This window comes from Ornithorhynchus anatinus, chromosome X1, assembly GCF_004115215.2.
Source record: "Ornithorhynchus anatinus isolate Pmale09 chromosome X1, mOrnAna1.pri.v4, whole genome shotgun sequence".
NCBI lineage: Eukaryota > Metazoa > Chordata > Mammalia > Monotremata > Ornithorhynchidae > Ornithorhynchus > Ornithorhynchus anatinus.
In genome coordinates, this window is record NC_041749.1 from 105,487,431 (window position 1) to 105,513,549 (window position 26,119).

Consider the following 26,119-nt stretch of genomic DNA (forward strand, 5'->3'; position numbering starts at 1 on the left):
GGGCCAGGCACTGGGCCCATAACCTAACCTGGACAGTTGTTGGAATGTTATACATTCAAGAAGCAGGTCAAAATGTGCAGACAGCAGCAGCCCCTCTCTCCAGGGGCTCTGGACTTGTCCCACTCCTCTCCTGCCACTGAGTGATAGAGCACAGGCCTGGGAATCAGAAGGACCTGGGTTCTAATCCCAGCTCTGCCACTTGCCTGCTGGGTGACCTTGTGGGCGTAATTTAACTTCTCTGGGCCTCAGTTACCTCATCTGGAAAAGGGGGATTAAGACTGGGAGCCCATGTGGGACACAGATTGTCTCCAACCTGATTAGCGTGTATCTACCCTAGCACTTAGTATATAGTACCTGCCACATGGTAAGTGCTTACAAATACCATGGAAAAAAGAAAAAATGAAAACCTCAGTCCACCCCAGACTCAGCTGCATAGCAAGGACCATTGCAGGCTTGGTTCCTGCCCAGGGCAAATTGACATTTTAACCCCTCTCCACCCCCACTTCCCCTTCCCACTCTTCCCCCTTAATAATAACAATAATAATAATAAAAATAATAATGGTATTTGTTAAGCACTTACTATGTGTCAAGCTGGGATGGATATAAGGTAATCAGGTTGTCCCATGTGGGGCTCACAGTCTTCATCCCCATTTTACAGATGAGGGAACTGAGGTACAGAGAAGTGAAATGACTTGCCCAAAATCACATAGCAGACATCTCTTTCTCATTTCCTCCTCCTCCCTCCACACCTCTTTCCCATCTTGCTCCCCTTCTCTCCCTCTTTTTCCTCTTCCTCATTTTCATCTCCCATTCTGCAGAAAATCATTCTGCTATCTGTCTTTCCATCCATTCCCCTGGCCATCTTCTCATTCCCTTGCTCACTTGCCTGGCTTTGGTTCACAGGAGCAGGTCGTCTTCATCCCCGCTCCAAACAGCTCCCCTCCAGTGGTGACACATTCAAGAACTTCTCAAACCCAAGTAATCCAGATCTTCCTGCCAACCACAGTTGCTGGATCCTGCTCTGCTACAGGGGAAGGGGTCATTGTGTACCAGAATCTCCCAGGTGGTCCCGGTGGGGTGCAGGGGAGTTGGGTGGGGGGGTGGAGGTTAATGAGCCAAGCCAGTATTGTGGGGGTGGGCAAATTTAACAGGTTTAGGACTAGGAGAGGAAAGTAGAATCGAGAGGTGGGGGGGTGTCAGCGGGGTTGGGGAGGAATGTCCCCAACATTCCTCCCCAACCCTTGTAAATAGACTCCCTGCCCTCTTCCAATCTCCTGAGCCCATCCAGCAACTCTCTGACCTCCAGGACCAGGAGACTCTGCGCTCTGTCCCATTGCTTTGTTATTCATCTTCAGGCCTGATTTCTAACTGCCCCATCTCTGTGCCCCCGGGGAACTGCAGCACTGATGGGATCAGTGGGATTAGAGAGGAGGATGAAAGGGGTCTTGGGAGGGGGTTGGAGGAGACTAGGTAGTCCCCCTCCCCAGCTCCACCCTGCTTGGGTGGTGGAACCTCTGAAGGTGGAGCCCAGAGGGAGGAATGGAGGAGTAGCAATCAGCTCCCCGGCAAGCTCAGAAGAAAAACTCCAACAGTAATCATTCCCTGTTCCCGACCCCTTCCTCATTCAATTTGTCTAATCAGGGCCAAGCTGCCTGTCTCAGCAGGTAAAGAGAAACAGGTGAGTCTGAGGGTCTTGGCGAGCTCAGGGGGAAGGGCACTTCGTGGAGCTTGGGGGACCTCAGCTTTAGAGAGGCTGTCACCCACATTGGATGGGCGGGGGCAGGGGGCAATCTGTCCCACAGTGCCCAAGGCCCTCTGCTCTTCCCACAGTAGATTCACAGTAATCCAAAGTAACTAATTCCACTGGCACAAGCTGTAGACCCAAGGCCAGTCAGCAGGGGGGAGTGTGATAGGCAGCAGCCTGGTAGATAATGGTGGGAGAGGGGTGGGGGGAGGCTCTCTGTCCCCCAGGTGTGCTGCAAAGGGGGTGTGTGTGTGAGATTACAGTATGCGGCACTTATTGAATAAGTGCTCAATAAATACCATTGATTGATTGGTTGAATGACAGGTGAAGGGGGTTGGAGAGAGGCTAGAGAGAGACCAGGTGTTGGCTGGGGGGAAGGTGGGGGGAAGGGAAGGTGCCAGACTGGCCTTGGCTACAGCAGCAGCAACAATTCCTCATTGAAAAATGAAATTCTTGGAGTCTTTGGGGCTGAGCCCTGCTTAGTGCGGTGGGTGGAGCCACTGCCAGAGGCTAGATGCTTTGAAACTCCTAGAAGGTATGTGTGCCCTGACTGAATGCATTAATGGAAGGTGCTTCTCCCCTCCTTCCACTCCTGAGAGCAAAATGAGTTCCGGCATAGCTATTGGTTGGCCGCAGGCCAGGCAATCACTTCCCCTGCTGTCCCTAGATCTCGAAGAAAGGGACCAGACCGAATGGGCATCCCTAGATGGCTGTGGAGATGAAGGGACCAGATAGGCCATCTGGCAGAGGGAAGGAGGGAGGGAAGGAAAAAGGATGAGTAGCCACCCCCATCCTACCCCAGGCTCAGCCCTGGCACTGCCCCACCCTCCAGCACCAAGTGCTCTTCCCAAGTCTCCCTCCCCTCTGGCTTGGGAATCAGGGGCTGGGGATAATAATAATGAAGATATGTTTTAAGCATTTACTGAGTGCCAGGCACTGTTCTAAGCACTGGGGTAGATACAGGGTAATCAGTTTGTCCCATGTGGGGATCACAGTCTTAATCCCCATTTTACAGATGAGGGAACTGAGGCCCAGAGAAGTGATATGACTTGCCCAAGGTCACACAACTGACAAACGGCAGAGCTGGGATTAGAACCTGTGACCTACATGTCGACGTGTAGCTCTCCCAGTCGTCCCCCGCCCCCCCATAGATATGAGTAGGACTCCAGCCCAAGTCTTCTGCCCAGGAGGCTCAGTGGGCTCCTTCGGAATTTAGGGTTCCTCTCCATAGGGCACAGCATCCGCACTGCTTCCAGATCCCCAACAAGGTCTCACCTACTCATCCTCTACCCCAGAGATTCCCCCACCAACCCCCAGGGGCTGAGTCAGCAAAAGCCAAGTTGCAGAGACAAAGGGAAACCACAGCCAGAGCGTCCTGGTGGGAGGGGGGCGGGGCACAGAAGCCCACCCTGACTGGGCGGGATGGAAGGAGCCAGCTCACACAAACCGCTTTCTCCCCCTCAGAGGCCTCAGATTCAAACCTCAGAACTCAGTCTGGGGCCATCGGGCCACCCCGCCCCCACACATACAGCACAACTAGCCTATGGCTAGAGCACCATTTCTGCCTCTGCTTCTAAGTGGGGCCAGAGAGACCCCCAGATTGAGGCTCTGTGTAGCCACTCCATCCAGCCTCCTTTTCACCCTCCACACTCACAGTGAAATGTTATCACCCGTGGTTCTACATCTACCCTGCTTCAGACTACATAACTTCTCACCTCCTTCAGCCTTTTCCTGAGAAACCTGCCCCCCAGCCCAGGCACCGACCCCAGGACCTTCCTCGGGCCCCTTATCCCATCCTGAGTTCCACACTCTCCCCGCCACATCTAGCCTGCCGTGATGGCCGTGTTCGCCAGCCCCTTTTGAGCAGCATGGCTTGGTGGATAGAGCATGGGCCTGGGAATCAGAAGGCTCTGGGTTCTAGTCCCAGCTCGGTCTCTTGTCTGCTGTGTGACCTTGAGCAAGTCACTTCATTTCTCTGGGCCTCAGTTACCTCCTCTGTAAAATGGGGATTATGACTATGAGCCCCACCTGGGACATGGACTGTGTCCAACCTGATTACTTTGGATCTACCCCAGTGCTCAGAGCGGTGCCTGGCACACAGTAAGCACTTAACAAATACCATTAAAAAAAATAATAAATCTGCCCCTAGTCTAAATCAAACATATCTTGTGGGATGCTCCCTCGCCAAGGGCACCGTGGAGTTGGTATCAGGGGTTGGCTTTTCTGGCCAGGACCCCCAGGAGTCTGGAAGATCACATCACCCTCTTCCTCTGTATTTCTTCTAGCCTGGATTCCGTTCCAGCAAAGGATCCATTCATTCATTCATTCAGTCGTATTTATTGAGTTCTTACCATGGGCAGAGAACTATACTAAGTGTTTGGAAAAATCCAGATATACCCCTGCCCTGTGCGACAATCTCCCTTTGCTACGATGAATTATCTGTGGGTCACCTTCTAGATCAGGTCTTACTCCTAAACAGCACACTCCCCATCTGCAGAACCCACTCTGGACTGTGCCCACCCAATGCCAGGTAGGGCCAGGGAAGTACCTTGTGAGGAGGTTGAGGGGGTGCTAGTGAACTAGTGGAGGAAGAGGGGGAGGAGGGCAAGGATTTGGATTCCTTTGTTCCTCGGGTGCAGGCAGAGAGCCTACAGTGGGAAGAGTGCAACTTGGTTTGTTTCAGAGGCTTCCAGCCACAGTCATACCCAGGAATGTAAACTCCAGCTCAGGCCCCGGCCCCATCACCCCGATCACCATGGACAAAGTGCATGTAGCACCCTCTTCCCAACTCCACCCATAAATGACACCGCAGTCCATCCAGCTCAGGGTCCTGTCTCCGACCCCAGCACCCGGACACTAGGAGAATGGTGATCTCCTCATGCTCCTCTCCTGGATCCCCCCCACACCCCCAGCTGGGGAGTGATCATCCAACACCCTTGACCATCCCTCTAGTGTCCTAGCAGGGGTTCCGTGATCTCTCCAACCACTTCTTGAACCTATTGAGAGTTCGGCCTCACAACTTCCTGTGGGAACAAATTCCACCGCTTTCCCCTCCTCCCCACTCAGGGGGAAGAAGTGTTTCTTTTCATTTGCTTTGAACCTGCCACTTTTGAAATTCAACGGGTGCCCCTTCAACCTGGTGGCAGGATATTTGGGTGAATCGATTCCCCTTTTTTTCACTCTGCTTTGCTCCCGTTCACTGAGGACTTGCAAAGAGCCCAAGTTGTTTTCAGGGAGTTGTCTGACTGGCAGGGCAGGGAGCAGGGTTGGGGAGTATTGGGAGCTCAGAACTGCAATCCCATCCTAGGCCAAAGCCTATTTGTAGCTAGCCCGGCCCCAAGGTTAGATGAACCAATCAATCAATCAATCGATGGTATTTATTGAGCGCTTACTATGTGCAGAGCACTGTACTAAGTGCTTGGGAGAGGACAATAACACACAGAGTTGGTAGAGACATTCCCTGCCCATCAGGAGCTTATAGTCGAGAGGAGGAGACAGACATAAAAATAAATTACAGATACGTACATAAGTGCTGTGGGGCTGAGGGTGGGGTGAAAGTCAAGTGCTTAAAGGAAACAGATCCAAGTGCAAGAGTGATGCAGAAGGGAGAGGAAGTAGGGGAAATGAGGGCTTATATGAAGTTTCAGGGAAGCAGCAGCATGGTCCACTGGGAAGAGTATAGACAGGGAATCAGGAGGACCTGAGTTCTCACCCCGGCTCTGTCACTGGCCTTCTGTGTGAGCTCAGGCCTGTCGCTTAACCTCTCTGTTCCTCTCTGTTTCCACATCAGTGAAATGGGAATATCAGACTCTGCCTCTCCCTACCTCACAGAGTTATGGTGAGGGCAGAATGAGATGTGAAATCACTTCGGAAAGAATTCTACTTTTACTCTATTGTAGTGTTGCTTAGTGCAGGGCTCAATAAATATCACTGATTGACTAACTGATTGATTGATTCTACAAAACGCTCTACAAATTGAAGGTATTATTATGTAGGGGCCCCTGCCTTTCCCGTCTAGCTGGCTGGAAGCCCCACCGCATCCTCCCTCCTCCCCACCTCAGGTCTTCTTTCTCCACATTCTGGCTTGGGTTTGAAGAGCGCGTGGACTCCAGATATGGGGAACCTGATCCTTGCTGAGCCGGGGGAAGGCAGGGGAGGGCCAAGAGCACGAGCCGTCCGGATGAGCCACTTTTCTGAACAGCAAGAGGGGCTGGCAGAGAACTGGGTGGCAATGGGGGTGGAGGGGGTGAAGTCTAAACACAGCTGATTTTGATTTTGATTTTTTTTCCCCCATCACCAAACCCCTGGGCATCTTCTTGGTTTCAGGAACTCCAGCCCACCCACCCAAGTTCTTCCAGACCCCACAGACAAACAAGTCCCAGTTGGACTCTGCGCTCTGGGCCTAGGGAGATTCTTCCAGAGTCCCTCAGGGGGAGGGGTTGGTGTGGTGGGGGCAGGGAGGGGTGCAGGGTATTTTTAGATGGTACAGAGCGAGCTGGTCTGTTTAGACAAAGGCTGAGCGCCGCCCACCCGCCAGGCGGGTCCAGGCCCCCGGGAGCCAACTCAGCAGCATCAGGCAGCAATGCTCAGCCCTGGGTGGGGAGTTGAGAGGTCAAGGGACCTTCAGTCACCCAGCTGTCTCGGTGCAGCTGCCCTGGAAGAGAAGGAGGGGAGGCGGGGGAGGGAGAGCACCTTGCTCTGGGCTTCCTCCTAAAGAGGGTACCACCCCCCACCCTGCCAGTCATCTGGGCGCACAAGGCGGGGGACGGAGCATGGTGGGGGCTGGCAATCCATCTTTGGTGACAGCCAGGGACTCTTCTGGCCTGGCCTGGATGACCCTCAAGGAAATCAGACCAAGGGAAGCAGGGCCTGAGGAGAGGGGAGGGTCCCAGCGGGAAGCAGGGACTGAGGAGAGGGGAGGGTCCTAGTGGGGTCTGGGGCCCTATGCCGCTGGATGAGCTTGGACCCAGGTGCTCTCTCCTCCCCTCAGACCCACCTAGGGTAGTGCCTCCTGCCCTCAGCCCTCTGCACCTGGCCCAGTTTACAGTTGGCCCACAAGAGACATTGACCATTGCCCAGAGGGGTGTTCTGGCTGGGCTACTGGGGTAGGGGGGAGAGAGTCTTGGGAGAAAGGATTCAGCTGTGGGCAGAACAGGGTGAATCCAGCAGGCCTTCCCAGAGGCAGGGGCTTAGCCCAGTTCCTTCTCAAGCTGGGCCACAGAGGCAAGGGAGGGAAAGGAGGAGGGGAAGGGAAGGAGGCAGAGACTGAGGAGGAGGAAAAGGAGCAGGGGGAGAAGGGAGTTCTCAGGGTGCTTGCTAGCTCAACTCCGAGGCTGGCCCTCTGTGTCTGGAGAACTGGGGAGCAGGGATAGACTGGACAGCAATTGGGGTGGTGGGTGAGGAGGGGGACGACAGGTCCCTCTCCCTTGCCCCATATCGGCACCCCTTCAGAACGCATCAGAGTCTCTAGATGGACACGGCAGGGTCCCGGAAAGCTCCATCAATATTTTATATAGATATAGATATAGCTAGATTCACATATATAGAATATCATTTCCTGTACATTTTCAGACAGTGGCTATACGGTGTGTGTACAATCCCATCCCACCCGACTCCCGCCTCCTCTGGGCCCGAGACCCTCTGGGCCCCGCCCCTCCCCAACCGTTAGACCGGCCATCCAAACAGCACTGTCCTCCTCCACCTCCTCCTGGACGGCCCCAGTTACAGCTCTCTGGAAAGCAAGAGCGGAGACGCCCCCTGGACGCAAGCCTGCCGAGGGGCCTCGGCCTGGGGAGAGAGAGGAGGTAATCTGGGAAGGCCCCGCGTAGGAGGTAGAGTCCTCGGCTTCCGATTTGCGTGGTGTCTCGGCCCCCAAGGGCTCCCACCCAAGGGGAGAAAGCAGGGGGCGCCAGGCCTGGGGGGCGGGGGGGAAGGGCGGAGTCCAGCCGTACCCCTGAGGTAGATGACCCAGCGGCCCAAGGGCCGGGCCAGGGTCAGCCGCCGCCCCCCGCCCAGGTCACACGCAGCCGCACTCCTTGGCCGAGAGCTCGCTGACCGTGTGGTAACGGTTCTTGGAGTCCAGGAAGGAGACGCCCTCGTCGTAGGCGAGGGGGCGGCAGCAGGGCTGGGCTCGCACCTTCTCCTTGCGCACCCGCCGCCGCTGCCGCAGCCGGCGCAGTCCCAGGTCGTAGACGCGCACGGCCGTCTCGCAGGTGCCGCTGCAGTAGCGGAAGAGCACCGTCTCATCGGACACGTAGCCCAGGCCCAGCTCGTTGACGCTCACCTCCAGCTCCCGCAGCCCGCAGGGTTTGTGACGGGCCCGAGCCCGCTTCCGCCGGGCCCCGGCCCGGCCCGGGAGGGGCAGCTCGTGCCCGCCGGAGTTCACAGACGGGCTGTAGCGCTCCACCAGCGTGGCGACGAGTTCGCGGATCTCGCCCTCGGTGTAGCTCTCGAACAGAGCTCGGTCTGCAGGGGGAAACGGGGGCGAGGTGGGCGGTCAGTGCGGTGGGGAGTCTGGGGCGGAAGAGACCTGACTGGGCCGCGGCCTCTCCGCCACCGACCGCACAACCAGCCCGCCCTTGCCATCGTCGCCAACCGGCCGGTGATGTCAGGCAGCTCATCCCCACACGGGGAATACATACTTGGTGGGCTCTCCATCCCAGCCTGCTTCCCTAGCTGCCCTCTTTGCCCACCCCACCCCGCTTCTTCGGTTCACTGTCTCCACTCTTCCCAAGCAGACTTCATTGTCCCTCGCTCTCCATCCTCTAGCCCACTGCTCCTATCTCCCCCACCTCAGAACTCCCTCCCCTCTCAGCCTCACCAAACCAACTTCAAAGCCCTCTGAAAAGCCTCTCCCTTTAGAGAAGGCCTCTTGATACAGATCAATCAATCAATCAGTAGTATTTATGGGGTGCCCGCCTCCCCTCTGCCCCCTCTCCCTCCTTGTTCGAATCACTCCATCAGCCATTCAGCACACATGGATCTTTTTGCTTTGATTTATTGACGCTTGTGTTGATTGTGTGTGTGTGTGTGGGCGGGGTAGCCTCTCACCCTTAACTGTGGCATATTCGTCGATTGGTGTGTACTGCCCCCCACGTTAGATGCTGAAGCAGTGTTGCGTAGCGGAAAGAACGAGGGCCTGCGACTCAGGGGATCTGGGGGCTAATCCTGGCTCTGCCATTAGCATGCTGTGTGACTTTAAGCAAATAACTTCATTTCTCTGGGCCTCAGTTTCCTCATCTGCAAAATGGGAATTAAATACCTGTTCTCCCTCCCCCCACTTAGATTGGGAGTTCCGTGTAGAACAGAGCTTAGCACGGTGCTTGGCACCTAGTAAGTGTTTAACAAAAGCCACCATTTTTATTATTATCATTATTACAAGCTTCAATAGCAGGGATCACATATTTTATTCCTTCTGAATGTCCCCAAAGAGCCCAGTTCAGTGCTCTAAATACAGTAGGCCACAAGTAAAGTGCCCTGCATCCAGTAGCACTCAGTCAATATTGGTGATATTCAGGACCGCCCCTACAGTTTGGGTGTGGTGTGGTGGGGGGAGGGAACAGATGCAGGGCCTAGGCAATTGAGCCTGTGAGGCCCCTGTTGACTGGAGGGAGAGTTTTAAGAATGAAATTTCCACACTTCAATCTCCCCGCAACACACGCTCCTTTTCCCCTGGCCTCGGGAGTGACACTATTGCTGCAAATGCCCAGCACTTTCAGGAGAACCAAGCTCTGGACAGTTGCTGCTGTGCCGGTCGGCAGAGGGAGGTGGCGGCACCAAGGGGATGCAGGGACTTGGGCGCAAGTCTATGACTGCTCCAATACACCCTTCACCATCCCTCAGTCCGGCTCACTGGGAAGGGTAGGGCCCCTAGGGCGTGGGGGCCCAGGGCAAGGGCGCCAGTTGGCTCACTGTTCAGGACAACCTGCTGGAACGGATCCCATTACAGTTACTGATTATGATCCCACGACTTGGTCTGACCTTGGGCGGCCATAGAGGCCCGGTTCCCCATTCGGAGCTTCCCAGGTGCCTTTACTCTCCCCAGCCCTGCGCCCCACCACTCTCCAGATGGGCCCAACCCCACCGATTTGTGGGGAAGGGGGTGGGGTGGAAGTGAGCTGATGACTCCCAGCTGTGGAGCAACACTCCTCTAACAGGTCAGGAGGATTTTTTTTGCCACCTGCCCAGCCGAGACACTTTATTTACAGAGAGCGGTGCAGCTTCTCTCTCCCCCAGGCCCCCCGCATGTCCCAGCCCAGAGCTCTGTGATCACTTTCACGGCTGTTGTGTCTGTGGGGCCCGCGAGGTTCCAGATGTTTCACATCTGGTTCCAGCGGCCGACCATCAGGGACACTCATCGGCCCTGGTACTCCGGGGAGCTGGGAGGCCTGGGGCTCTCCCCCAGATTGGCTGCAGTCGCTCAGATTTCCCGAGCAATGAAAATGCCCTCTGACCAGGTTTTTGATGGATTTCCTCTGGGTGGGGGCAGCTGAAGCTGAAGCTGAGGCATGCAGGGCTGGCTTCAGGTGGTAAGCGAATGAGGCAGCCGTCTCAGGGCGCACTCTCAGAGAGGGTTACAGAATGGCAGTGACTGAAAATGTAAAAGCCCCACCAGAGTTGGAAGCCATGTCGTGTTCACGAGGAACTGGGAGGAGAATGCAAAGGCTCTAGAGCACAGTGAGGGGTCAGGAGCCACCCTGCAGAGAGTAATTTGTCTGACTCCCCCATTAGAGTGTAAGCTGCTTGTGAGCAGGCAATGTGTCATTTGCTTGCTTTGTACTTCACAAGAACCTAGTACAGTGAATTGCACCCAGTGGATACTCAAATGTCACTAGTCTACTACTGTTGTTCTAGGTTCGAGTAAGTATGGGTTTGGGCAGATTCAAGTGATCTTCTGATTGTCTATCATCACCTTATGCTGTGGACCTCAGGGCAGTCAATATCTGCAGCCGGCCATAGGGGCAAGGGCAGTATAGTTCATGGAATACACAGGCTACAGGGCAGGGGGGCAAGAAAGGAAAGGCTAACCCATTTGGATACTCAGAGGAGTATTGTGGAAGCCAGCATGGGGTCTCTGGCCCTTTTGGGCTGAGAGTCAGGAGACCCAGGCTCTGCCCTTGATCTGCTGTGGGACTTTGGGCAAGTCATCTACTCTCTCTGTTCCTCGCTTCTCCAGTCTGCTCAAGGAAGGACAACCCCGCTTCCCAAGTGAAAAATTGATGGGAAAATCCCCCAGAAACAAAAGCACTAGAGGCTCTCAGGGAGTTTTCATTACCAAGCTGGTAACGATTACTTTTGAATTGGATTCAACTTCTTAGAAAGAGATGTTTGATTCCACATCCCCCCTGGAGCTTTCCTTTCCTTTTTCCTTTCTCCTTTCTTCATTCTCTTTTCCTTTCCTTTCTCTCTAGACTCAAGGAAGGAAGGGAGAAGCTGCAACTTAGGGACTCCAGGAGGAATAGACAGGCCACACAGACCAGGAGATTTCAAATCCTAAAGTAAAGCACAGGCCAACCTGGACAGTGTACACAGGCCCCAACCCATCGGTGAAAAGACACAGCAGTATTTCTGACCACCTCCTCCCACAGGGGTCCAGGAGCAGCCAGAGGCAGGATCTGTCTGTGAAGACATTGTCTCAAGTGTAGCTCCTATTCACCATTCATCTCAACCCCCAGACTTACCATTTCAGCCCAGAAGCCTGGAGGCAGTCCTGACTCATTTCTAATTCCACTGAGGACCACGGGCAGGGAGACACACTGGGTCTTGGGTTTGGATGAGGGTTCAGCCTCTTAAGGTTAAGAATTTGGACAATGGAGGGAGGCAGAGGGCAGGGGTGTTTGCTGAGGGGTGGGAGTCTGTCCCAAGCCAGGTTGGGAAACTGGGGTGGGGGTGAAGGAGAAGGGGGCTGGTGGCCTTCCCCCAACATCTTCAACCAGCAGGGAAATTTGTTCTTACAGAAAGCCGGACCAAATAGATATGAAAGTTAGAGGGGTTTGATGAAATCCATCAAGAAGCGGTCCATAATGGTTCACTAATGGGAAAGTTAGGGTTGAGAAGAAAGTCGGGGGTGTGGGACAAACCATCGTTAACCATGAAGATGGGGGCAGGGATAGAAGTCCAAGCAGACCACCATTAAATGGTCCCTCTGAATGTCCTGGTGCTGCTTTCAGAGGGCTGGGTGGACCCTGGGGCAGGGGAGGGGAGCCTGAGTTGGAAAAAAGCAGCTCTTACGATCTTAGGCTTCAGAGTTCACTTTTACTAGGTAATTAGGTGCAGCGCAGCTCCCCTAGAGCAAGAGCCAAGGGATTAGACGACCAGGGGGCGGGGGGAGAAGGGGAGTTGGAGACCAGGTGACTGCTAGGAAATTCTGCTTTCATGATTTAAGGAGTGACAGGGAGGAAATCCTGGGATTACATTTTACCTGGAAGGCTCACCTGGATTTCAGAGCAAAGGGAAAATGTGCCCAGGGGGCAGAGGAATCTGGGGCGGGGTCAAAACCTCGCAGACCCACCCACCATCAGCACAACTCCCTGCCCGTGGGGCCGGAACCCATCTGCCTGATGTGCGGAGCTCTCTAGGACCCCCAGGAAGCAAGCCTGGAAGACAGAAGTTCTCTGGCACCAACTCTGTCCATCTCCCTTTTTCTGGTTTTCTCCATCTCTCTGTCTTCCTCTGTCCCTCTCTTCGTGCCTCTATGACTGGTTCACCTCCATCTTTCTTGTCTCCCTCCCTGCTTCTAACCCTGACCCCCTCTCTCTGCCTCTACTTCTCTGTCTTTATACTCTCCCAAAGGCTTAGTACAGTCCTCTAGACTGTGAGCTCATTGTGGGTAGGGAGTGTCACTGTTCAATGTTATATTCTACTTTCCCAAGAGAACAGTGCTTGGCACATAGTAAGCGCTTAACAAATGCCATCATTATTATTAGTAGTACAGTGCTCTGCACACACTAAGTGCTTAATAAATACGACTGAATGAATGAAGGAAACCTCTGCACACAGTAAATGCTCAGTAAATGTGATTGATTGATTTATAAAGTAGCTGTGCCTCTGTTTCTCCCTAGCTTCTCTCTCCCTCTCTCCCTGCCCCCTTCTTCCTGCTTCTTTGCCCCCTCTCCCTGTTTCCTTTTCCTCTCTCTCCTTCTCTTTCTCTTTCCCTCTCTCTCCCTCTCTCTTTCTCTCTCCTCTCCCTTCTGCCTCCAGGTTCTCTTTGGCTGTGACACTTTAAATGAGAGAGATGTCAAAAGCATTATGAGTGGGATTTAAAATGCCTCATTAAAACAGGCTGCAAGCACCGCTGTAACCCAGGAGAGGGATGGGGGTGGGGAGGGGGAGACTTGGAAAAAGAGAGAGAAATCCCACTCAGACAAGGGAGACTTGGCTCCTCTGCACACAGGAAGCTGGGAAGGGGCTGAATACCAGGGGATCCCAAAAGGAAGGGGGCTCAATCTGCCCAGAGGCAGGGGAATGGATGAGGTGGCCTCTCCAGTTGATAAAATCCATAATCCATAATCCATAATCCCTTCTAGACTGTAAACTCACTGTGGGCAGGGATTGTCTCTCTCTATTGCTGAAGCGTACTTTCCAAACACTTAGTAGAGTGCTCTGCACACAGTGAACACTCAATAAATACAATCAAAAGAATGAATAATTACATTGACAATTCCTTTTCCATTTTCACTAGGGATGTGCTCGGGCATGAGTTCTGTTGGGCTTCAGGTGTGCAGGCATGCAGAGTCTCAATTACAGATTCCCAGAACTGGGGGGTGGGTGCGCAGGGGGGAAAGCAGGAGGAGGGTTCTCCAGATGTCAGAGGGCATCCTGTCCTTCCCTCTGGCTCAGGGCAGACCTACCCCTCACAGGTGGGAGAATGTCTCTTGAAATCTGCCCCTGGGACATCAGTGGACATGTTTTGTAAGTCCCTTAAAGGTGAGAAGATCTAGAAATATCAAACCATCAGATCCACTAGACATGTCTTGACATGTTTGTCTGGCCATGGGAAAGCAAAAAGCTATCCCCCTCAACTCTTTCGTGGAATCATCCAATGACAGGGACACGTTAGTTGTTCTGTCACTGTGGGCAGAGTCCTGGCCTGGAGGCTGGGGGCAGGGACAGAAGGAGGAGAAGCTGATAAGGCAGACAGGACAGATATAAAGTCAAAAAAGGACAAGTAGACATAAAGTGCCAATGATAGGGGTAGAGAATTTAAAAGGAACAGAAGAACGCAAATAGCTGAAACCCTTACATGGGGCAAAAACACAGTAAGGGATCCAAATAATCAGAGTCAGGAAAGGTTCACAGAGGGAGGTCTTGAGGGAAAGGAAAGGAGGAGGAGGCAAGTAGAGGACACTCCAGATGGGAGGAAATGCAGTAAACAATAATAATAATAAGCACTTACTATGTGCCAAGCACTGTTCTAAGCACTGGGGTAGATACAAGGTAATCAGGTTGTCCCACATGGGATTCACAGTATTAATCCTCATTTTACTGATGAGGTAATTGAGGCACAGAGAAGTTAAGTGGCTTGCCCAAGGTCACACAGCAGACAAGTAGCAGAGGAGGGATTAGAACCCAAGTCCTCTGACTCCCAAGCCCATGCTGTTTCCACTAAGCCATACACAGTAGCTCAAGTGCAGCGGACAAGAAGGCAGATTTGTCTGTCTGTCTCCCCTAAACCTGTCTCCACTACCCCAAGTATTCCCCGAGGGCACGGGCTGTGTCTCTCTTGCCCGGTCTCCTGGTCTCCATCTGTAGGCCCAAAAGTCTAAGCCACTTATTTTTTTCCAACCCTACCAGAGGACTGGGTGGAGTTCCCTTGACCTGAGCCAACCAGCAGTGGTTGGAGGGGGCGGGGAGGTGCGGAGGGGGAAAGGCACTGGGAAAGTGGGCCGGGGGGAACAGCATCCAGGTAGCATGGTCCTGCTGGCGAGTCAGCCAGACCCAGGCAACTAACGCTTACAGAACTTAAGGGTTGATCCAGCAGCATTGGTGGGGGAGCCAGCTTTCAGCAGAAAGGATACCAGTTAGACATCAGGAAGAATTGACTAGCAAGGAGAGCTGCCGATCCCTGGAATAGGTTAGGGAAAGTATCTTCCCTAGAAATTTCTGTCCCTTGGCCCTGCCCCTAAGTTGGGCAATGACCGATCTGGTTTGGAGGCAGGAGGATGGGAGAAATGACCTCTGGAGCCTCCACACTATTTTGGCAGGTTCTTAATAATAATGTTGGTATTTGTTAAGCACTTACTATGTGCAGAACACTGTTCTAAGCATTGGGGTAGATACAGGGTAATTAGACTGCTCCACGTGAGGGTTACAGTCTGAATCCCCATTTTACAGATGAGGGAACTGAGGCACAGAGAAGTGAAGTGACTTGCCCACAGTCACACAGCTGACAAGTGGCAGAGCTGGGATTCGAACCCATGACCTCTGACTCCCAAGCCCGTGCTCTTTCCACTGAGCCATGCTGCTTCCTTAGACTTCCAGTTTCCACAGGGGCGGGTGGGAGGGCTTCCTCTGTAAAGTCCCTAATGGTACATTTCCACCCAGCCACACACACTCCCCTAAATGACTTGTGGACCCTTCTCCGGGAAGCCCGGGCAATTAGAGGGTGGGGTGCCCGGTTGGAGCTGGGCACTCAAGGGAAACCTCTGGGTGGCTCTGCGAGTCAGATGAGCGCTCCTTGGCCCCTTCTCTCTCCTCTGTGACCCATCCGTGGCTCCCCTTCCTGTCCACACCCTCCTCCGGCTGGGTAAACAGCCGACTCTGGCTTGTCCTCCACAGAGGCCCAGGTTGACCCAGGGGAGGAGAGGGGAGGGCCGCTCCGGAGGATGTCCCGTCTGGGCCGAAGCGGGTTCGGCCGGGAGGCTCGTGGCTTCTGCCCGGGTACGTGGTTTCCAGATGGACTACTCACCATGAGAAGAAGCTGGATTGGACTTGGGCGTGGGCGGCAGCCACACAGCACAGGGGAGGCAGTGAAGGGCCCAGCTTGGGGGCGGGGGGCGGCGGGGAGCTGGGGGCCCAGGCTGGGCTCCTGAGAGAAGCAGATGGCAACAGCAGCCAACCAGTCAGCCCAGGATCCTAGTGGCCAGCTAGGGCAACCAATTCCCAGATGGCTCCCAGCCCCATCAGCAGGGATCGGTGAGTCAGTCAGCCAGCCAGCCCTGGTTATGGGGATTCTGCCTCCTGAAGACACTCAGTGGATTCTGATCTCAGCTGAATTCACTGAGCAATCAGGCTGGGGACAGGATGTTCAAAGATTTTCCTCATCTCTTATGTCCCATTTCAGTACAACCCCACAGGTAGTACCTAGCCTCCATCACCAGTTCAGGAGCATCTAGCATAGGGCAAGGGCAGGACCTGACCCCCTGCCTCCCTCTTTGCAGGGCTCTGGACTGAGGTGTGGGATTCCTGCTCTCCCTCCCCATTACGGGACCTAGAGCGCCTGGGCCCGTGGGCTGGATTCCCAGGAGTGGGTATGGGGCTGGGGGACCAGGAGCCAGAGAAAGTGAGTTTATCTGTGTTCAGTTGATTCTCTGGTGCAGTTGGTGGCATGGCGACTGCCAGAAGACTGGACGTCACCCAGGGTTGTGGGGAGAAGTTTGTATATTTCACATTTTGACTTAATTTGGATCTGCACTGAGCGACTGGGAAACCTGGCCTATGTGCCCTTCAGAGCTCCCAGGGCTTTGTGCAGGGGGAGCAGCAAGGCCTTCTCAGAGCGATGGATGAGACCCTCTCCCTCAGCCCCCTGTTTAGCAGGTGGGGGAAGTGGGAGCCCAGGGTGGGGTTGCCCGCTACCACCACCACTTCCTGCTCAGACTTTCCCCCCCGGGCAGTGGCAGATAACTCTGTCCTGGTGTGGTGGGGGCAGGAGAATGAAAATAAGAAGAAGAATAGTAAGAATAATATTTGTTAAGTGCTTACTATGAACCCAGCACTGTACTAAACGCTGGGGTAGGTACAAGATCATCAGGTCCCACATGGGCTCACAGTCTAAGTAGGAGAGAGAACAGGTATAGAATCCCCATTTTGCAGATGAGTGAACTGAGGCACAGAGAAGTAAACTGACTTGCCCAAGGTCACACAGCAGACAAGTGGCAGAGCTGGGATTAGAACCCAGGTCCTCTGACTTCCAGGCCCATGATCTTTCAGATGGGGCATGAACAGGAAGCCATCTAGACTGGCAGCAGGTTGGGCATATGCACCGGATGCAGGAATGTGTAGGTGCAGTGACAGGGAAAAGGAAGTCATTGTAGCCAGCGCTCTGATGCCCAGCGTTCCACCCCCTACCTCCCCAGGGGTCAGGCAGGGGTCGGAGGGCCATGCTGGAGCAGGCCTGGATGTCCCTCAGGGGCAGACAAGACCCAGCTGCAGGGAAGGAGGCCCCCTGGGGTTCTTACACTGAGAGATCAGGGGTCTCCGGTGGTCCAGGGCCCGGGGGGATCTGTGGAGGCCTCCCCTGTTGGCAGGAGGCCGAGTGGAGCTGAGTTGCCGGCCAGTGCGAAATGTGTCTCTACACACCCAGACGGACAGCATGGAGCTGCAGATCATGGAGACGACAGCTGCCAACTTCCATAGCTTCATCTTAGAGCGGGCTGCTCAGGACATCGAATCTGCAAAGACAGGCAAAGTAGACATCCTTACAGGGCTGCCCCCTTCCCCACCCCCCACGGGCGGGGGGCAGGACGGGGCTCCTTTTAACTCCAGGGGCGGCGGTGCTAGGTAGCAGGAGACATGCATTCTGCTGCCTTCTGTGTGACCTTGGGCAAGCCCCTTAAACTCTCTGGGCCTCGGTTTTCTCACCTGGGAAGTGGGGAATTCACCCCTTCTCCTCTCTTCAGACACGGCTAATGAAGGCTCGGGCAGGGTGAGTGGGATTAGGTGGCCCAGATGAAGCTCTCCTCATGGGCACCAGGATGAGGTGAAAATTTTGGTATCATCTTCATCATCATCATCACTGTCACTATTATAGCTACTGCTACTAATTAAGGACTTTGGTTTCTATGGAAACCTCCATCTCCAAAATCCTGGCACTCAGTTGAACCAGAATCCGGTTTCATGAGGGACAGAATAGAGTGTTTGCTGGCTGCGTGAGGTGGCAGATCCCAGAGCTTAGTACTCTCAGCAGTGTGCCTGGTCCCTAGCTTCTCTGCTCAGCCATTTCGTGGGGTTGAAGGACACACCGGGGGTCCTTGGATTTCCGTTACTGCCCCCTGTACCTCCCCCACCACCATCACCAAGGACCTGGAGCTCTGAGACCAGCCATCGGGATCCAGGATCACTTAGTGTATTGGTGAGTTCCAGAGCAGAGTAGGGAGGGAACTCGAGAGCTCATCTGAGTCAGTCCCCTCCCTCCAAGAAGGTGAATAATTGAACCATCCAGGATAGATGCAGCGACCACACTTTATCCAAGACCTCCATGGTCAGAGTCTCATCATCAAGGTTCCGAGACCATTTCATGACGGTGTGACCGGCCAGATGTTAGGAGATGCTTCCGCACCTCTGGGAAGCTCTTCCACCTCAATGAGCTTTGAGCATCAACCAAAGTTCTAGAGACAATCATTCAAGAATTGCTGTAGAAGGCACACACCCAAGAAGATATGCTGATGATTGAAAACTGTTTGGCCAAATCATCCAGGCGCTATGGGATGAAGATCAGTCTAAAGAAGACTGAGGTGATGTACCAGCCTGCACCAGGGAAGCCATACAGAAGACCAAAAATTCATATTGGCAGCACAGAGCTAACCACTGTCACAAAATTATGTTACTTAGGCAGCACGCTGACCAATGATGCCACGATAGACAAGTAAGTAGAAAAACGAATCAAGATAACCAGAACGTCAGGAGACTGTCAGACCGAGTATAGCAATGGCATAGTATCTGGCTCCAGACCAAACTAAAGGTCAACAGAGCTGTAGTGCTGTCCCACTGTCTCCTCGGCTGTAAGACCTGGACCACTCACAGGCACCGCATCCAGCCCCTTGAGCTGTTCCACCAGCGTCTTTTACGGGCTATACTCAGCAACAAATGGCAAGACAGGATCACAGACAATGAAGTTTCCAAACAAAGTCAGTCTCTTGGCGTTGAAGTCATGCTCACCTCAACAAAGCTCCGCTGGGTGGGACATGTGAGGACAATGAGCAACAGCAGGATTCCCAAACAGCTGCTGGATGGAGAGCTGAAATTGGGAAACTGAAAGCAAGGAGGGCAGAGGAATTGATTTTAAGGACCTGGTAAAACTAAGCCTGAGACTACGCTGCATCTCTGTTGAAAACTAGGAGTCATTTATGTGGATAGACCAGCATGGCAAGCGAGAAAGGAGTGGTTCTTTTTGATCAGAAGCTTTGTAAGGATCAAGAGACTAGGAGGGAAAACTAAAAAGAGTGCCACGCACTACAGATATCAAACATGACAGTACAACACTTGAAGTGTGCACAATGAGATTGGGATTGTATGTCCCAAATTTGCCTTTTAGTCACCCCCACACCCATAGATAAACTTCACCATTGGTGGCCTCTTCTTTAAGTACAAAGGGACAGGTGTGTGTGTGTGTGTGTTTGTGTGTGTGTGTGTGTGTGTGTGTGTGTGTGTATCTGATGACAGGTCTTCTCTCCCTTCACCCTCTGCTCTCCAGGGGAAGGCGGTGATGGGGCAGTGAGGGAAAGGAGGCAGGGCAAACCCAAATAATAATAATGTTGGTATTTGTTAAGCGTTTACTATGTGCCGAGCACTGTTCTAAGCGCTGGGGTAGACATAGGGGAATCAGGTTGTCCCACGTGGGGCTCACAGTCTTAATCCCCATTTTACAGATGAGGGAACTGAGGCACTGAGAAGTTAAGTGACTTGCCCACAGTCACACAGCCAACAAGTGGCAGAGCTGGGATTCGAACTCATGAGCCCTGACTCCAAGCTCTTTCCACTGAGCCACGCTGCTTCTCCAATAAATAAATAAATGTTGGTATTTGTTAAGCGCTTACTATGTGCCGAGCACTGTTCTAAGCGCTGGGGTAGACACAGGGGAATCAGGTTGTCCCACTTGGGGCTCACAGTTAATCCCCATTTGACAGATGGGGTAACTGAGGCACCGAGAAGTTAAGTGACTTGCCCAAATTCGCACAGCTCCAAATGAAAAATACAGAAACAGAAACAGATCTAGGTACAGAACTCAGTCCAGCTGTTCATAGCCCATTACAGTTCTGGCTTCCCATGTTAAGGGTTGCAGTGAATGTTGCCAGATGCTGGGAGCCTGGGGAGTTTCCCATGGGTGAGTGTTGCAGTTTCGGAGGAGGTGAGGGACAGAGTCAGGGACTGGTGTGGAGTGGAAGAGAGGGGAGGGTGAGCCACATAGGGGGATTGGAAAGGACAGGAGTTCAGAGACAGAGGGACTGTGTGCAGTGGCTGGAGCTTGTCTGGGAGAGTAGGACTGGGAGGGGAGCAGGGGAAGAGAGCAGGTAGGTGGGAGGAGATGGGGCAGTTGTGGGAGCTTGAAAACCCTCAGGGAGTCTTCGCAGGGCTTGCCACTGGACATAGACCCCAACTGGAGAGGGGGAGAGAGGTTAGGATTGGTGAGGTAGATTTGGGAGCCGTCGAAATAATAATAATAATAATGATTTGGTATTTGTTAAACGCTTACTATGTGCCGAGTACTGTTTTAAGCGCTGGGGTAGATACAGGGTAATTAGGTTGTCCCACATGAGGCTCACAGTCTTAATCCCCATTTTACAGATGAGGGAACTGAGGCACCGAGAAGTTAAGTGACTTGTCCAAAGTCGCACAGCAGATAAGTGGCAGAGCGGGGATTAGAACCCATGACCTCTGACTCCTAAACCCGTGCTCTTTCCACTGAACCACGCTGGAGGTAGTCGAAGCTGTAGGGGTGGATGAGCTCCCCAAGGGAGTGGGTGTGGATTGGGAATAGAAGGGGACCCAGACAGACCACTGAAGGACACTCACTGTTAGGTGGTGGGAAGCAGAGGAAGAAAAAGCCTGTGAAAGAGAGTGAGAAGGAGCAGACAGAGAAGTAGGAGAACTATGAGGAAACTGTCAGAGAAACCAAGGTTAGTGTTTACAAAAGAAGGGAGTGGGCCACAGTGTCTAAGGCAGTCAAGAGGTTGAGGAAGGTTAAGAGGGGAAATAGAGTCCCTGATCCTTGGTAAGTAAGAGGTCATTGGTGACCTGGGAGAAAGCAGTCTCAAACTGTGATATTTATTAAGCACTTACTCTGTGTCAAGCACTGTTCTAAGCACTGGGGTAGATACAAGTTAAACAGGTCAGACATAGTCCCTGTCCCGCATGGGGCAATCTAAATAGGAGGGGGAACGTGTATTGAATCCCTTCATTCACTCAATCAATCGTATTTGAGTGCTGTGTACAGAGCACTGTACTAAGAGCTTGGGAGAGTACAATATAACAATAAAGATACACATTCCCTGCCCACAATGAGCTTATGGTCTAGAGGGTGAGCTTACAGGCTAGAGGTTGAGGAATATGAGGCACTGAGAAGTTAAGTGACTTGCCCCAAGGTCACACAGCAGGGAAGTGGCAAAGCCGAAATTAGAACCCAGGTTCTCTGACATCCAGGCCTGTGCTCTTTCTACTAGGCCACACTGATTCTCAATGGAGTGACGAGGGAGGAAACCAGACTGTAGAAGGTCAAGGAGGGAATTGGAGGAGAGGAAGAGGAGGTAGTGGGTGTATGCAACTCATCGGTGGAATTTAGTCAGTAGTGGGAGGAGTGAGATGGGGTCATAGCTGGAGGGTCATGAGGTGTTTTTAGGATAAAAGAGGCATGAATGTGCTTGAAGGGAATGAGCCATCAGAGAATGAGCAGTCAGGTTTGGATGGCTCTTTGTGGGCAGGGAATGTGTCTGTTTATTGTTGTATTGAACTCTCCCAAGCGCTTAGTACAGTGCTCTGCACACAGTAAGGGCTCAATAAATATGATTTAATGAAAGAATCAATGATTCGAGCGTTACTTGGTAACAGGGCAGGGGGGTGAGGTGGAGAAGGACAGGTAAAGGGGATAAATCAGAGAAAATGGAAGCGAAGAAGGCTCAGCTTTGGGAGGGAAGGAGGGAGAGAGAGAGAGAAATCAATGGAGTCTCTAAGGGAATGAGGCTGGATGGATTATGGGTTAATTAATGAGGGACATGGAGTGGACCCATGTGTCAGTGACTGAGACATCCAGGACAGCTAAGGGCTCTTCCTCAGTTTCTACCCCCCAGACCGAGGGCGTGTGGGTGGCTTCAGGGAAGCTAGGACTGGGGAGCCGGGGGGAGTGGCACATGTTTCCACCGGATTGGGAGGGGAGGGCGGTTAGGCTGGGAGATTGTGAGGATTCAGCGATTGCCTTTTCCCAGCTGAGACTGGGGCTGTCAGTCAGTCTATGCAAAACATGATACAAATGAGCTCGCAGCCTCGAGCCCTGTCACTCCCCCACTTCCTCCCCCTCCACACTAGATTGTCACTAATCCCCACCTCCAATTCCACAGAGCTCTGAAAGAGCAAGAACCGACCGACCCCCTCTACATCCCCTCTGTGTTCAGCCCCCATGCTACCTTGCCTCCTTACGGCACCGGGGTTCGATACGTTGCAATTGAATCGACAGCTTTAGGAGCAGGACAATAGTGACCCAGTCTCGGTCAACGCACCCCAGGACCGCAAACGTGATCTTGAAGCTGACTGTTTGGGGGGGGGGAGGGGGGAGAGGAAGGGGGGATCGTCCTGTGTGGGCCCTTCCAGTCAAGCTCTTCATGTCTGTGCCTGCAGCCAGCCAGGCCCCAAGCTCCAGAGGTGGGAAGAAGGGTGTGCAGGCTTGGGCGGGGGGGTGGGGGGCGGATGGGGAGAGGCAGAGTTCCCAACCAACCAGAGGTCATTCCCTTTCTTTCCCATCCCACCCAGAAATTGCTAGGATGGAGTCTAGCAGGGAATACTGGGGAACACAACCTGGCCCTTTGGGTGGAAAGCCCACAGATCCTCAGAGAGGGTGGGCAAAAGTCAAGTTTCCCCTGGGTGTCTTCCCTTCCTCCCTTGCCGCTGCTTGACTCCCCGGTGGCCCAGCTCTGGGGTGAAAGGGCAGCCAGGAACGCTGGGCCAGACAGCAAACTCATCCTCATCATCGAGAAGCAGCAAGGCTTCGTGGAAAGAGCAGGGGCTTGGGAGTCAGAGGATGTGGGTTCTAATCCCGGATCTGCCACTTGTCTGCTGTGTGACCCTGGGCAAGCCACTCAACTTCTCTGTGCCTCAGTTATCTCATCTGTAAAATGGGGATTAAGACTTTGAGCCCATTGTTGGGCAGGGATTGTCTATCTGTTGCTGCATTGTACATTCCAAGCGCTTAGTACAGTGCTCTGCACATAGTAAGCGCTCAATAAATACGAATGAATGAATGAATGAATGAATGAATGAATGACTACCTTGTTTCTACCCCAGCACTTAGAACAGTACTTGGCACATGCGGTCCTGGAACGCCCTCCCTCCTCACCTCCGCCAAACCGATTCTCTTTCCCTCTTCAAAACCCTACTTAAAAATCACCTCCTCTAAGAGGCGTTCCCAGACTGAGCTCCTCGTCCCCCTCTACTCCCTCTGCCATCCCCCCTTTACCTCTCCGCAGCTAAAGCCTCATTTTCCCCTTTTCCCTCTGCTCCTCCACCTCTCCCTTCCCATCCCCACAGCACTGTACTTGTACGCTCAACTGTATATATTTTCGTTACCCTATTTATTTTGTTAATGAATTGTACATCACCTTGATTCTATTTAGTTGCCATTGTTTTTACGAGATGTTCTTCCCCTTGACGCTGTTTAGTGCCATTGTTCTTGTCTGTCCGTCTCCCCCGATTAGACTGTAAGCCCGTCAAACGTCAGGGACCGTCTCTATCTGTTGCCGACTTGTTCATCCCAAGCGCTTAGTACAGTGCTCTGCACATAGTAAGCGCTCAATAAATACTATTGAATGAATGAACATAGTAAGCGCTTAACAAATACTATTATTATTATTATTATCCTCTGAGCAGGATAGAATGGAGGAGGAGGAAGGGTTAAAGACAGAGAAGGGGAGAGGGAGCAAGGAGGGAGATGAAGACAGAGACAGAGAGCTGGAGAAAGCAAGAGAGGCAGAGGCAGAAAGAGACAAAACAGAGAAGGAGGGAGGTAGAGAGACAGAAAATCGGTCAGAGACACAGAAACCAAGGGAACGACAGAGAAGAGAGAGCTAAAGTGGGAAAAGAAGGCAGAGCCCAGGGGCTGAGGGGCCGGGGCTACAGAGAGATGCAATCAGAGAGAACCCAGCCATAGACGTCCTCTCTGCAGCCCCCCAAGGATTGCTGAGCCGGGGAGAGCCCCTGCCAGGGTCCGGCCTGATCCGGGCTCCCAGCCACCCCCGCCGCCCCTGCCCGCACTTGCCCTTGGTCCCCAGTGGAAAAACGCCGGCGGTCCGGGAGGGGGTGAGAAGCGAGCCAGGGGCAGGTGGGGAGGTGAGGGGGTGGGGGAAAGGGAGAGGGAAGGGTTTGGCGTGTTGGCAAGCAAACGGGGCTCCGGGCATTTGGGCGGGATTTGGAGGAAGCAGAGAGACCCACGGAATGGAGACGGGAGGAAAGACGTCTTTCCCAGATTCAACAGGCTTTGAGGTTGTGGGGGGGGAGGAGTGAGGGGAGAGGGACAGGGACAGGTTGGGTCCAGTTTCTTCTCAGCTCCCATTTCCAGGAGTCCCTTCCAAAATCTTGCCTAGCCTTGAGGAGAACAACTGGGGGGGGGGGGGGGGCGCAGCAATGTGCCCCCATCCTCAAAACACCTCCCAAACACCAAAGCAGGAAACTGCTTCCTCCCCTTCTCCTCCAAATCCAGTAGTTCCCAGAGGTCTGGGGGAAAGCCATGGATTGGCCTCTCAGTCCCTCAGCCCCCCAACCTTTCTGCAGGACCTACAAGAAGCAGTGTGGGTGAGTGGAAAGAGCCTGGACCTGAAAGTCAGAGGACCTGAGTTCTTATCCTGGCTCCAGCATTTACCTGCTGTGTGACCTTGGGCAAGTCACTTAACATCTCTGTGCCTCATTTCCCTCATTTGCATAATGGGCACTCAATACCTGTTCTCCCTCCAACTGAGAAGCAGCGTGGCTCAATGGAAGGAGCTTGGGCTTGGGAGTCAGAGGTCATGGGTTCTAATCCTGGCTCCGCCACCTGGCAGCTGTGTGACCTTGGGCAAGACACTTAACTTCTCTGTGCCTCAGTTACCTCATCTCTAAAATGGGGATGAAGACTGTGAGCCCTACGTGGGACAACCTGATTACCTTGTATCTATTCCAGAACTTAGAACAGTGCTTGGCACATAATAAGTGCTTCAAAAATACCAACATTATTATTATTAGAATGTGAGGCCTATGTGGGAACTGATTATCTTGTATCTTCCCCAGCGCTTAGTCCAGTGCTTGGCACCTAGTAAGCACTTAAAAAATACCACAATTATCATTATTATTCTTCTGGGGCTGCCCCCACTCAAATCCCCTCATAGCTTCTGAGCTGTTCAAAGGAGGGAGGGATCTGGACTTCTCAGTTTCTGGCCAGGTCAGTGTACCCTCTGCCCAGATTGGGAGTGGGGGTGGTCCAAGAGGAAGAAAGCAGATGGGTGGTGAGGTTAGCCCCAGAGTCCTGTAATTACAACGTCGTACCTCCTACCAGTTCAGACCCCATCCACCAAGACTCCTGGCTGGAAATGGGTGGCTTTGAGAGGGTCAGCTGGTCCATCCTCTAGCCTCCTAGCAGGGACCTGCTCTCTCACTCTGGTCATCTCTTACTCAGCCCCAGCACACCCGGGGACCCCCAAAGAGGGAGAAGAAGCTCTGTGAATGCAGGGTGAGTTGCAGGGTCAGTGCAGGGTTCATTTCACATGCTGGGTCCCTCCAGGGTGCAAAGCACTGCTGGCGGTGGCCGGGGAGAGGGATTCTGAGAAAGGAAGTCTGTGAACTGGTGGGCACAGCCCTGTTCCCACTCCCCACCAAATGTCCTAGAGGCCCAGAGAGACCCAAAGAGTTGATGGCAGAGCCAGAATCCAACCCAGGCATCCAACTGCCCAGTCTGTATGAGGGAGAGGAGGTAAATTCGTCTGAGGCGGGCTGCCCTGGGGACCCAGGGCTGTTGGGATGGGGAGTGGAGAGGAGGAGGAGGAGGAAGAAGAGGAGAAGGAAGAAGAGGTGAAGGAGGAGGAGGAAGCGGCTGAGAGCTCCGGGAAGCTGGAGATTTACATTCCTGGGCCTAGAGCTCCCTCCACCTCCCCACTCCCCCACTCCCCGGCCACCCCCGCCCCCGCACCTCCACCCCACTCTAAGCGGCTGGGTGGGCGGGGCCGTGGCCCAGCCGGGGGCCGTGTAAACATTTACACTGAGCGGGAG

General features: G+C 53.4%; 1 protein-coding gene across 1 annotated transcript in view; it reads right to left on the minus strand.

Annotated features, from left to right (window-relative positions):
• Positions 1 to 6,546: 6,546 nt before the first annotated feature.
• The window catches only part of NRTN (neurturin), a 48,910-nt gene continuing 29,337 nt past the window's right edge, over positions 6,547 to 26,119 (minus strand). Inside the window, exons 2-3 of the mRNA XM_029051908.2 lie at positions 17,140 to 17,352; positions 6,547 to 8,209 (exon numbers count right to left, since the gene is read on the minus strand). Coding sequence (XP_028907741.1) covers positions 7,761 to 8,209; positions 17,140 to 17,323 — 633 coding nt within the window. The 5' untranslated portion in view covers positions 17,324 to 17,352 and the 3' untranslated portion in view covers positions 6,547 to 7,760. The remainder of the gene's footprint in view (positions 8,210 to 17,139; positions 17,353 to 26,119) is intronic.